General features: G+C 39.1%; 1 protein-coding gene across 1 annotated transcript in view; it reads left to right on the top strand.

Annotated features, from left to right (window-relative positions):
• The window catches only part of KAT6A (lysine acetyltransferase 6A), a 122,046-nt gene that overhangs the window by 54,980 nt on the left and 53,300 nt on the right, over nt 1-13,766 (top strand). Inside the window, 1 exon segment of the mRNA XM_017885315.1 lies at nt 12,527-12,635. Coding sequence (XP_017740804.1) covers nt 12,527-12,635 — 109 coding nt within the window.

The following is a 13,766-nucleotide window of genomic DNA, read 5'->3' as shown; positions in this document are numbered from 1 at the left end:
AAAAAAAAAAAAAAAAAAAAAAAAAAGACATAAAGGTGAGTTGTTTTTATGCAATTGGATTAAAAGATAACTAACTTGCATGTAGGTACAGTGAAAATAAAATGGCTAACATTTAAATTCAGTAGCCAAATATAATTGTTATTAGTAACTTTTTTTTTCATTTTTGATGGGCCACAATTATATACAATTATATTTCTAATTCTGTTTACTGCATACAAGATTTAACATATTCCTAGGATTCTACAGGAATGGTTAAAAATACAGGTTTCAAGATGAGAACAAATTATAGTAGTTGCTTTTCATTGCATGAGTTTTGACCTATTACTTAAATCATCTGATTTGTGAAAATATGAAACATTTATACTAATTGGTTTTGTTCATGTTTTATTATGGTAAAATTTATATAAAAATTTACCATTTTAACTATTTTTTAAGTGTATGATTCAGTGGCATTAAGTACGTTCACACTGTCGTGATACCGTTACCACCATCCATTTCTTTCCCATTCATTCAGAACTTTTCTATCATCTCAAATAGACTCTATATCCATTAAACAATAACTTCCCATTCTCCACTTGTGGCCTTTGATAACCTGTTTTATTTTCTGTCTCTATGAATTTGCCTATTCTAGGTACCTCATATAAATGGAATCATATAATATGTGTCCTTTTGTGGTACACTACTAGATTTTAAAGAAATGAGTTGCAATAATTATAGTTGAACATAAGTTTTGTGTATGTTTTAGTCTGTTTTCTGCTACTGTAACAGAACGCCACATACTGGGTAATTTATAAAGTAAAGATGTTTATTTGGTTCATAGTTTTGGAGACTGAGAAGTCCAAAATCAAGGGGCCACATCTCTCTGTGAGGGCCTTCTTGCAGTGCCATAACATGGCATAAGGGCAGAAGATAGAAGCGAGCATATGAGACAGGAAAAGGGGGCCAAATTCCAACGATAACTAGCCCACTCCCCTGATAACAGCATTAATCTGGTGATGAGGGCGGAGCCCTCATGGCCCAGTTATCTTCCGAAAGCCCCCACCCACCTCTTAACACTGGACTTGGAGGGGACATTGAAACCATAGATATTTTATAGATGTTTTGTGTTTAAGTCTGTGGAAGGATGTGCTCATTATTCTTTTTTGTTGCTTAGTGCATGTTTGAGTGTTACGAGTATTACATGAATTATATATGTACTTCTGCCATACTCTTTTAATTGGCTGTGCCAGTGTGTCTCAATAATTTCCAGTGGCTGTAAAACTTGAGAAATTTTGTAGCTTTTAGAAACCGCATACCTGTATTGCCTGATTGCTTATGAAGTGATCTCTTAGAGGTTTCCAAAGTCAGGAGTTTGAGTTTACAAGTGCAGTTTTTTCCCATGAAAATTTCAGTGGTGGCCGGGTGCGGTGGCTCAAGCCTGTAATCCCAGCATTTTGGGAGGCCGAGGCGGGCGGATCACGAGGTCAGGAGATCGAGACCATCCTGGCTAACATGGTGAAACCCCGTCTCCACTAAAAAAATACAAAAAACTAGCCGGGCGAGGTGGCGGGCGCCTGTAGTCCCAGCTACTCGGGAGGCTGAGGCAGGAGAATGGCGTAAACCCGGGAGGCGGAGCTTGCAGTGAGCTGTCAATCTGGCCACTGCACTCCAGCCTGGGCGACAGAGCGAGACTCCGCCTCAAAAAAAAAAAAAAAAAAAAAAAGAAAGAAAGAAAGAAAAAAGAAAATTTCAGCGGTGACAAATTACAGAATTTATCATTCAGTTCAGTCTTAAAAGAACTAGAACTAATTACATATAATAAAACAGGTTCTTGACTGTTCTTTTTGTCAGTGTTTAAGAACAGAGACAAAGTTAGATTTGAGTTGCTCAGAAGATACTAGAAAATATAGATAATTACAGGTTTACGGCCTTTAAAAAAATTAAAGACGGTATTGGGGGAAAGAAATGAAAATTGGAACCGGGCGTGGTGGCTCACCCCTGTAATCCCAGCACTCTGCGAAGCCAAGGTGGGTGGATCACCTGCGGTTAAGAGTTCGAGACCAACCTGACCAACATAGTGAAACCCCATCTCAACTAAAGATACAAAATTAGGTGGGTGTGGTGGCGCATGCTTGTAATCCCAGCTACTTGAGAGGCTGAGGCAGGAGAATCGCTTGAACCCAGGAGGCAGAGGTTGCAGTGAGCCGAGATCGCCTCACTGCACTCCAACCTGGGCAAGAATAGCAAAACTCTGTCTCAAAAAAAAAGAAAAGAAATGAAAATTGGACTTTAAGTTGCGAATATCTCAGATATATCTGTATATCTAGAAAATGTCATTATTTAAGATACTCTAAATGGTTATGATTAAAAATTCTTTCATGGTATAAACTTTAACAGAGAACATTGGGCAAAATTTTACTATTCCTGTTTTAAAAGTTATTTCCAAAAGTTGAAGTCAGAATGCCTGCTTGTTACAGAATCATCCACCCTGTATTTGCCTCAATACTGCCATCTGGTGATTATTATAGCGATCTCAACATGGTGCTTAAGAAGATGTAGGGCAACCGATGACACAAGGTACACAATCTTGGTACCCTCTGCCACAAGTCTCCCTCTGCTTTTGAGTTGCTGTGGCAGAAATCTTACTTAGTTATGGCCATGAAATCACTTTGTGAGATTGCTTTGTAACCAGTAGACCTTTTCTGTACTGCTGTGATTATTACTGCAGTGCACATGGCTTTTTATCAGGTTCATACCAACTCATTGTTCTTTCTATGTAAGGTACTCTTATTTTATCTAGTTCTACAAGGTAATTCAATTAATTATTCAGCAATACTTTTTGAGTGACTGCTATATACTGGGCATTGTTTTTGTTTTCATTTTATTTTATTTTTTGAGATGGAGTCTCGCTCTTGTTGCCCAGGCTAGAGTGCAGTGGCACGATCTTGGCTCACTGCAACCTCCTCCTCCTGGGTCCAAGCGATTCTCCTGCCTCAGCCTCCTGAATAGCTGGGATTACAGGCGCCCGCCACCATGCCCAGCTAATTTTTGTATTTTTAGTAGAGACGGGATTTCAGCATGTTGGCCAGGCTGCTCTCGAACTCCTGACCTCGGGATCCACCTGCCTCAGCCTCCCAAAGTGCTGAGATTACAGGCACGAGCCACCGCGCCCAGCTTAGGCATTGTATTTATTAGTAGGAATACGGTCCTAAAAAACAGATGAAATTCAGAGCCTTCATAGAAGTTTCATTTAGTTAAGAATAAGATATACATACACACATGTTAATTAGTGAAAAGGGTTAAGGGGAAAAAGACAAAGCAGGGAAGGAACTTGTAAATTATTGGGGTTGGTGGGTTGCTTTTATTTTTTTTATTTTTTTTATTTTTTATTTATTTATTTTTTTTGAGACAGAGTCTTGCTCTGTCACCCAAGCTGGAGTGCACTGGCCAGATCTCAGCTCACTGCAAGCTCCGCCTCCCGGGTTCACGCCATTCTCCTGCCTCAGCCTCCCGAGTAGCTGGGACTACAGGCGCCCGCCACCTCGCCCGGCTAGTTTTATGTATTTTTTAGTAGAGACGGGGTTTCACCATGTTAGCCAGGGTGGTCTCGATCTCCTGACCTTGTGATCCGCCCGCCTCGGCCTCCCAAAGTGCTGGGATTACAGGCTTGAGCCACCGCGCCCGGCAATGGGTTGCTTTTAAATGCTATATGGGGTGTTCAAAAAAAGCCTTACTGAGAAGGTGACTTCCTGAGTAGAGATCTGAAAGATCTAGGGACGAACATTCTAGATATAGAAGGAAAGCAGATGCAAAGGCCCTGTGCCTGTAACTGCTGCCTTGAAAACCTAAGCAAGGAAGCTGGAGTGGAGTGTAGAGGGAGAGAGCAATAGAAGATGAGGTCAGGGAGGCAACTGAGGGAGAAAACGGGAGTATGGATCACACGGGACCTTGTAGTTCATGCGGCATTTAATCTGAGATGGAAGCAATTGGACTGGAGAGTTTGGGGCAGCTGAATGACATGCTTTGATTTACCTTTTAACAGATTCACTGTGGCTGCTGTGGTTAATGGTGTGTAAAGTCATTTGCTACAACCTTTTTTCTTTTATTAGTTGTAGGAACAGGTTTACTTTATATAGATCATGGGAACAATAAAGTACAAGAAGCTTGGATAGGTCTGAGAGAAACATATGGCATATTTTCTGTCTCTGCACAGATTTTTAAAAATTGTATTCACTGATTATCAGTAGTTTTTGTCTTTGTGATACAGAGCAATTGAAATCAGCTTGTAGACTTTTACTTGGAAAATACTATGACTATCTCTTCTCTTTTTCCTATAACCACCTTAGTGCATTTCAGATTCAAATCTTATGGTGAACCCAATATAGTTTTAGCCCTACCTTACTGGGTTTCATGCTCATTAATAGTTTGGGAATGAGAGTGATCTGGAGTTACAAGTTTTAAATGCTTTTAATAGTATAGTTTGGCATACTGTAAAACGAATCATGGTGTACTGATTAGCAGTACTATTTGACCAACAAATTAAAGAAAACTGATAGACTGTGTCTTAACCTAGATGATTCATTTAAACCATTTGTTGCTGTAGCTCATCAGCTGAAATGATTAAACCCCCACGGTACTGTTACTCTTTCCCAAATTGCACTTAAAAAACAAACTGAAATTATCACTTAGTTAAAAATGTCATGATCGTTGTCAGTAATAGTATTTCTCTGTGGATTCACTTTGGTTTGGCAGCTGGAAAGTTCATTATTTTTATGCTTGGCCAAAGAATATGCATCTTCAATGGGGAGCATGCCATGTGTGACTGAAAGCTGTTTTTATACAGCTTGGCTCTGTTTGGAATAACGCCTTTATTTGGCTTAACAAATTGCTTTTCAGCTTTATTTTCACACTGTAAATATCAATATTGTGTAAACTTAAGTTGTCATTATTGGGACTAATCAGCAAATTGTTTTGTGTCATGAGTAAGCAAGGTCTAAGACTGGGATTATTTGATAAGTGCTAGAATAATTTGGTTAAACTGTCTACCCAGCTTTAAGTAACAACACAGCCAGTTTGTCTGAATCACTGCACCTCCACCCTTCATTTTCATGAGTAGGTTTGAATGGCTGAAGCTAATTTGGTTTGGGGTAGACAACGTCTAGTAATGTGAAACTGGTCATATGTAAAAGAAGTATTAACAGTAGTGATATTACAGGGAACATACAGGAACATAGGGGTACAATTTTGCTAGGGGTTTCTTAGTTATGATTTTGAATACCTTTTTTTTTTTTTTTTTTTTTTTTGTGCAGTTAGAAACTTTACTGTCTTGTTCTGGATGATAAAGACACATGTTTGAAGACACAGATTACTCCATAGTCTTAACTTTCTAAGACTGTTTCAAGAAAACAAATTATTGTCCTCCAGACTTTCTCCTTTTTTCCCCCTTTTATGTTTGCTCTGTTAAGTAGTAATAAAATGATCTAATCTGTCCCTGAGAAGTATAGCAGATTGGCCAGGTACTTTGCTATACTTAAATATGTTAATTTTGGTAATTTAGTTTGAGTTGTGATACTGTTCTCAGTCTTCCCTCTAGTCCCTGTCCTAAAGTAGGCTTTTCTTCAGTGATTGCTCTAAACCCAACTTTGTTCCTTTTTAAATCCAGACTACTGAAATGATATAATGTGCTTTATATATGTGAACGTGGTACTGTGACCCACCGTTCATAGGTCGCTACATTGAATTGTGTACATATCCCTCAAGCAGAACGACTTTTCCATACTCTCACCCCTGTTTTATAAAGGATGGTGTAGTGGAGAGAGGCCCAGTAAGAAGAGTTGACACATTCTTTGATCTTCACTGCCTCTAAGGATGATCGTTGCTCCCTATGGACAAATTTTTCTGATATGAAGTTCTTTCCGTCTGTTAATACCATTATCTTGGCTTTAGAGGCAGAGACTGTTATTTACCAATATTCTTTTCTTTAACTGTCTTTGCAAAACTTTCTTATCTTGGGAACTGTCATCGTTTTCACTGATAAAGACATGTATGTGATTCTTCTAAAATCATGCCTTCCCAGCTTCTTGACTTCCAGATTCCATTATGTTCATTCTTGCTTTCTTCAGTACTGACCCAGAATGCAAGCTCCATGAGACATGGGCTGTGTCTGCCTCATTACCACTGTGCCCTCAGTGTCTAGGAGTGCTTATTATTAAAGAATTCATGCGGCCAGGCGTGGTGGCTCAAGCCTGTAATCCCCGCACTTTGGGAGGCCGAGACGGGTGGATCACGAGATCAGGAGGTCGAGACCATCCTGGCTAACACAGTGAAACCCCGTCTCTACTAAAAATACAAAAAATTAGCTGGGCGTGGTGGCGGGCGCCTGTAGTCCCAGCTACTCAGGAGGCTGAGGCAGGAGAATGGCGTGAACCCGGGAGGCGGAGCTTACAGTGAGCTGAGACCGCGCCACTGCACTCCAGCCTGGGCGACAGAGCAAGACTCCGTCTCAAAAAAAAAAAAAAAAAAAAGATTTCATGCACGTTTGCCATTTGGGGTTTCCTTCATTAGCCAGAACCTTATACTTAAGATTGAAGCTGCAAACTCTAGCTTGCCTACGTCCCAGCTACTCAGGCAGCTGGAGGCAGGAGGATTGCTTGAGTCCAGGAGTTCACGTCTGCATTGAGTCATGATCGTGCCTCTGAATAGCCACTGCACTCCAGCATGGGCCTGTGTTCCACAAAACAGACCCTGTCCACAAAACAAACAGACAAACAAATGAAACAAAAAATGAATAAAAGAAATCACAAACGTGAAAGCTTCTCTGCTGATATAATCTTCAATCCTCCTTTTCCAATTCTTTCACCTCCTATTGAACCTTTGTAGTTTTATCCTGATTCTTACAGTACTTTAACTCATTACACTTCCAGCTTGTCAGCTCCCTTCTTCTTATGATAGTCAGCGTCTACTTTGTGATCTGCCATTTGAGAAACGTCTGCATTTGCACTCGAGGGCCGCTTACCCTGTGGCTTATCCCTCTCTAGCTCTCTGTTTTTGTCAGTCCCAGGCTTCAGAAGTGTTTAAAAAGTTGTATAACCATTTTGATGGGATCCAGTATAAATGAATTCTTTCAAATCGTAGCTTCATGTTTAGAGCTGATGGACAGTTTTATTTTCTGTCACCAGTTGCTTCCCCCTTCCACACAGAGACTTTGAGACCTTTTCAGCTCCCTGTAAGTGCCCAAACCATCAACTTTTCTTATAGCAAGTAATGTTGCCTTTTGTTTTAGTGGAAATATGGAGGCCATTTTGCAGGGGCTTCCTCAACTTTTTTCTCATGTATTTTCAGTTTATTCTCTTTCTTAATGCATACGTCTCTGATTCTATCTTGACTGAAGGATGTGTGTCTGCTTTCTGTTTTGATAGGGGGCGTTTTTGTTATCTGTGTTTTTGAACCCACTCAATCTTTCCTCTCAGTTTTCTTGGTCAATTACTACTTTTTCATGTTCTTTCTAGCCAGTCTCTGCCCCACATTTACCAGGTGATTTTATTTCCCATTTTCCAGAAATAATGGAGGCTGTCAGAAATGGGCATCCCCCATCCCTCCTACAAACAATGTATCTCTATTAAAGCCAGTATCTTTACCTATGCTTTACAATTCATCTTCTTTTTAAAATCAGAACAGTAATCTAATAGGTCCAATCTCTTACTACATTTGTCTTCTGTTCTACATTTAAATAGGTTTAGGCTTTCCCATCTTGAACACCTGGAATACACTAAAACCTATTGCAGTTTCTTTTTAGCTACCTTTTATCTGTCCCTTCATGGCAGTTTTTTTGTCCTGTGACTTAATTCTTATTCTGTCACTGAAAAGGGCTCTCTCACAATGATGCCTTCAACTATTTCTCGGTTGCAGAATCTAGTAGATATCTTTTTTTTTTTTTGACAAGAGTCTCGCTGTGTTGCCGGGCTGGAGTGCAGTGGCATGATCATGGCTCACTGCAGCCTTGACTTTCTGGGCTCAAGCGATCCTCCTACCTCACCCTCTCAAGTAGCTAGGACTACAGGTGCTTACCACCGTACCTGGCTAATTATATTTTTTGAAGAGATGGGGTTTTGCTTGTTGCCCAGGTTCCAGTAGATACTTTATCTTTCCAAAATTGATTATTGATTACTCTCTACTTGTTGAAATTCTTGTGTCATTGCTTCTTTTGCTTCTGTTTTCTCTTAGATTGGTCCTTTGTGGTCTCCTTTTTTTTCTCAGGTGTTCGTGAATGTTGGTATGCTTCTCTCAGACTTTATCCCATTTCTATACTCCCCTCTCCTTACTTTCTACCCTTTTCTACCCACTCCACGTTCTTACTGAGTACTGTCAGTTATCACCTGCATGTTGATATCTTTTCAGTCTATCTTTAGCCTGTTTTCTAAGTTCCAAACTTTAATATCCAAATCACTATTGATATTTCTTGAAGAATATTCCAAGGTACCATGGTCCTAGACAATATTTTTTTATTAATTTAAATTTAACTCTCTAATTAAAATATATATACAGAAAATGCACAGATTTTAAGTGTACACCTTAATTACACATAATTAGCATCTATGAAACCACCATCCAGGTCTTGAAAGAGAACATTACCAGCACCTTAGAAATCTGTTTACAATTCACTACTGCTTCCTTCCTTTTCAAAGGTAACCACTTTCCTGACATAACAATGTAGAACTATATTTGAACATTACATTAAAAAATTGTACAAGATGTATTCTTTTATCTGTTCTTTCAGTGTGGTTTATGATATTCATGTTGTTGGCAGCATTTGTTTATTTTTATTACTGTTTAACATTCTACTGTATGAACACAGCACAGTTTATCTGGTTAGCCACTTAATTATTTGGGTAATTTTTGTTTGAATAAAATATTATGATAATGCTACTCTGAACATTTTGGTGTATGTTTTATGAATATGTACTTCAGTTGTGTGTACAGCTAGGAGTGGAAGTGCTGGATCATGTAGTATGCACATGTTCAATTTTAGTAGATAATGTCAACATTTTCAAATTAGTCTTGTTAATTTATATTTATATTCCTGTCAGCAGTGTATGTTGCTGTTCCACTTTTTTTTTTTTTTTTTTTTTTTTTGAGACAGAATCTCGTCCTGGCGCCCAGTCTGGAGTGCAGTGGCACAATTTTGACTCACTGCAACCTCTGCCTCCCGGGTTCAAATGATTCTTCTGCCTCAGCGTCCCAACTAGCTGGGATTACAGATGCCTACCACCACGCCCAGCTAATTTTTTGTGTGTTTTCAGTAGAGACTGGGTTTCGCCACGTTGGCCAGGCTGGTCTTGAACTCTTGACCTTGTTATCTGCCCGCCTTGGCCTGCCAAAGCACTGGGATTACTGATGTGAGCCACCGCACCTGGCTGTAGTTCCACTTTTTAATCAACCCTCAGTATTACCAGTCTTCATAATATTAGCCATTCTCGAAAGTCTATTTTCTTGATGACTAATGAGGTTGAACATCTTTCCTTATGTTTGTCGGCCTTTCATGTGTTATTCATGTATTTTCTGTGGGAAAGTACCTGTGGAAGTTTTTGCCATCTGTGTTGAACTGTCCACCTCTTCCTTACTGCAGTGTAAAAGTTCTTTATCTATACTGGATATGGGCCATTTGTTGGTTAAATTTGTTTTTCATGTCTTACATTCTGTGGCTTGCCTTTTCATTTTCTTAGTGCTGTCTTCCCAGTCTCTTGTCTTCCTTACTATGCTTCCCTCCCCAAAGCAATTAGCCATCAAGTCCTGACAATTTTATCTTTTAATATCTTTTATCTTCTTTTCTGCATTTCTTTGCTCAGCACCTTAATACAGTCCTTCTTTGCTCATGGCCTGGATTATAGATCACATCCCTTGCAATCAATTTTTAACTGCTTATAGAATGACTTTTCTAAAATTTAAATCTTGGCTGTACTGTTCCTCTGCCTAAAATCTCCCAGTTTTACCTTAGAGACTACAGAATAAAGCTTAAATCTCATGACTTCTTAGGCCTTCTTTAGAGTCCCCCCCCCCCAAATTTTACTGCTGAATAAAGTCTTTCCTGACCTACTTCCCCAGTTCTTTTTTCATATTCCTTTTTGAGGAAAGGATGTGGTAGTCTTAATTATGATTAAGCCATAGTTACTAAGACAATTAGCCGCTCATCTCTCAGTCTCTTGGCTGAGCACTACTGTTAGCTTGTTTGTGTTGGATGTTTTGATATTGGTGTTCCACCCAACTCTCTCATTAATCTGTTTGCTTTTCTGGCTTATTCTCTGCCAGCCACTTAATTATTGGTGTTCTCACCTTAGCTCTCTTCTTCATACCTTTCTCCATGAGAAAACTCATCAATTCTGATGACTCTAATGCCATTTTGTATGTATATGACTTCTAGATTTTTAAATCCAGACCAGTCTCTGTCTTAAAGTTCAGATCTCCCTGTATTATATTGTCAGTGAGTATTGCTACATGAATGTTAACATATTTTATTTTGTTTTGTTTTATTTTATTTTATTTTATTTTCTAGTTTAGTTTAGTTTAGTTTATATTTTTCCAAAATGGAGTTTTGCTCTTGTCACCCAGACTGGAGTGCAGTGGTGCGATCTCAGCTCACTACAACCTCCACCTCCCAGGTTTAAGCAATTCTTCTGCCTCAGCCTCCCAAGTAGCTGGGATTACAGGCGCACATCACCATACCCGACTAATTTTTGTATTTTTAGTAGAGATAGTTTCACCATGTTGGCCAACTGGTCTTGAACTCCTGACTTCAGGTGGTCTGCTCGCCTTGGCCTCCCAAAGTGCTGGGATTACAGGTGTGAGCCACTGTGCCCGGCTACATAAGCATTTTTAAGCTCAGTAAGCCCCAAACTAAGCTCACATTCCACTCCCAAACTTGATTCTGTATTTTCTACCTTTTGTACACCTTTTGAACCTGGTGGGGCTGCCTGTTAAATACTTCTGGAAAAACTGAAGTCAAAGGGTACTTCTGTGAAAGTACCTCCTTCCCCACTTTCCTCCTCTGTTTTCCATTACTATAGTTCTATCATAGTACCTGCAAACATTTTATTGTACTTTCTCTGTTCTCCCCAGTAGACTAAAAGCATCTCGATACTTTGTCCTTGGGGAAGCAAGCAAATGAATGAATGAATGAATGAACGAACGAATGAATGCATGCATGCATGCATCTTGAGGGCTTTCCATTGCCATCCTGCACAGTGCCTAGCATAAACAGTTGAGAGGTGACTGAGGGTACCTCCAACTAAACACATTTAAAATGGAACTCATCAGTTTCCTCCAAATTGCTTTCCTCCAAACTTTCTGCTTTAAAATAACTTGCTGTCCACAGTTGATAGCGTCACCATCTTTTCAGTCCGCTTAGTCATATTTAACTCACTTTCTTTTTCTGCTACTCTCACAACTTGTTTTAAGGCCATTGCTGTTTCTCTATTTCATTTCCTTAGCTTTGGTTCAAGTTCTCATCTTGTCTTCACCAGATCATTGTAACCGCTGTTTAAATGTTTTACCTATCTTTGGAGTTTTCCCTATTCGTCTTTGATATTGCTACAATACTTATTTTTCTCTAAGTGATTATCTCTTGGTTCTGTAAACTTGCCTATAGGATCAAATCCAATTAAAAAAAATTTTTTTTTGTTTTAAAGCTGTATTTAGGTATAATCGATATATAAAAAATGCAAATATTTAATGTATACATTTTAATGAGTTTGAGAATCCAACTTCTTTACCTTCGGTGGCAGTCTTCACGAACTTATCTAGCTTCTTTTATTTTTTTCCTCTCCCTTATGGCAGAAACTATATGCTTTAAGCATTGGCCTTACCAGACTGCACACCTGAGTCTGTTCTGTTTATACTACCTCTATTGCCTTCTCTCCATCACTCTTAGGAGGAACATAGATTAAACAAACCACTCTTAACACTTGTTAGCTATTGTCCTTGGACAAGTTTCTAAAGATCCCGTAACATAGTACTGGTGCTTAATACATGTTGTTTCCCCCTTTCAACCTTTCCCTTCCTCCACATCACTGTTGGAATTTCTCTTTCATACTGCTAGAAAACACTTACTGTTTCTCTCTTATAGCACTTAATGTCTTCTGCCAAGGAGTCACTGTGTCTGTGTTTACTTGTATATATCATACTGCTCTTCTACTAGATCACATGCTTTTTCGAGGCTTACACTGTGTCTTGAACTTATTCCAGTTGAATTTTTCAGTCTTAAGGGTTTGCTTTTAAAATCCACACTGTATCCTTTAGGTTCTAAGTGATGAACCTGACTGGGATAGGATTTTTTGGAGTAAAAAGTTTCTGAATGGTCATCACAAGGACCAGTTGTAAAGGCCCAGCCAGAGCAGGCTTTGTAAAAACTCACCTACTTAGTTGGAATTTAGGAGAGTAATAACAATTGTCCTAAACTTACTCTGGTAGGAGTTTAAAACTATAATTTTGATGTCTTTATAGTAATACTAAATAAAAGTATTAGTACTGGAATGAATTGTGTTTTTCTTCACAGCCGGTTGCTGAACCAATCCCCATCTGTAGTTTCTGTCTTGGTACAAAAGAACAAAACCGAGAAAAGAAGCCAGAGGAACTCATCTCCTGTGCCGACTGTGGCAACAGTGGTATGTGATTTCCTTCTGTTTTTCTTCTAAAATGTGTTATGAAGGCAAGCAGGAAGTATGTTGACTTGAGTTTGTGTCCTTAATCCTTATGAAATTAATACAGTCATACATCTTTTAATTATGGAGGATACGTTCTGAGAAACATGTCCTTAGGTATTTTAATCATCATGTGAACATCATCGAGTGTTCTGACACAAACCAAGAGGGATGGCCTACTACACATCTGGGTTATATGGTGTAGTCTGTTGCTCAAAGGCTCAAAGCTTTACAGCACTGACTATTGTAGGCAGTTGTAACACTGGCGAATATGTGTGTATCTAAACATATCTAAATATAGAAAAGGTACCGTAAAATTACAGTAGTATGACCTTATGGGACTACAGTCATATGTGGTCTGGTTTTGTTTGTTTATTTGTTTTTGAGACAGAGTCTTCCTCTGTCACCCAGGCTGGAGTGCGGTGGGGCGATCTTGTTCACTGCAACCTCTGCCTCCTGAGTTCAAGCAATTTTTCCTGCCCCAACCTCCCAAGTAGGTGGGATTACAGGCGCCTGCCACCACGCCCGGCTAATTTTTATATTTTCAGTAGAGACAAGGTTTCACCATATTGGCCGGGTTGGTCTCAAACTCCTGACCTCAGGTGATCTGCCTGCCTTGGCCTCCCAAAGTGCTGGGATTACAGATGTGAGCCACCACACCCGGCCATATGTGGGCTGTATTTGATTGAAACGTTATTGTGTGGTGCATGACTGTATTTTAATTTGATTATGGTTTTAGGTAATTGAGATGAGCTTCTGCACTAGGGAGGGATTTGAATATGTAGCTGAAATGTGTAATTCAGTTAGTTTAAATCAGGTCTTAGTTTTTTTTTTTTTATATAAAACACTTTCTGTGGGGTTATTTTTTTCCTGTTGGTCTTTACATTTCAGTATTTAACATCTGCTTAAATCACAGCAATCAGTTTGAAGTTATTGCTGGTTTCTTTAATAATCGCTACTTAGTCTTTCTTGATTTATGCCTCAGGCTTGATGAATTGAACCAGGATGATAACAGATTTGTTTTTCTTGATGGAAACTTACATATGTCACATTGGGAAATAGTGTTGATACTACAGTCTAGCGAGCAATGTGAAA

The sequence above is a fragment of the Rhinopithecus bieti genome, unplaced genomic scaffold, assembly GCF_001698545.2.
Source record: "Rhinopithecus bieti isolate Rb0 unplaced genomic scaffold, ASM169854v2 scaffold_13689, whole genome shotgun sequence".
Classification (NCBI taxonomy): Eukaryota; Metazoa; Chordata; class Mammalia; order Primates; family Cercopithecidae; genus Rhinopithecus; species Rhinopithecus bieti.
The sequence above is the reverse complement of the archived record's forward strand: the minus strand, read 5'-3'. Positions and strand labels throughout refer to the sequence as shown.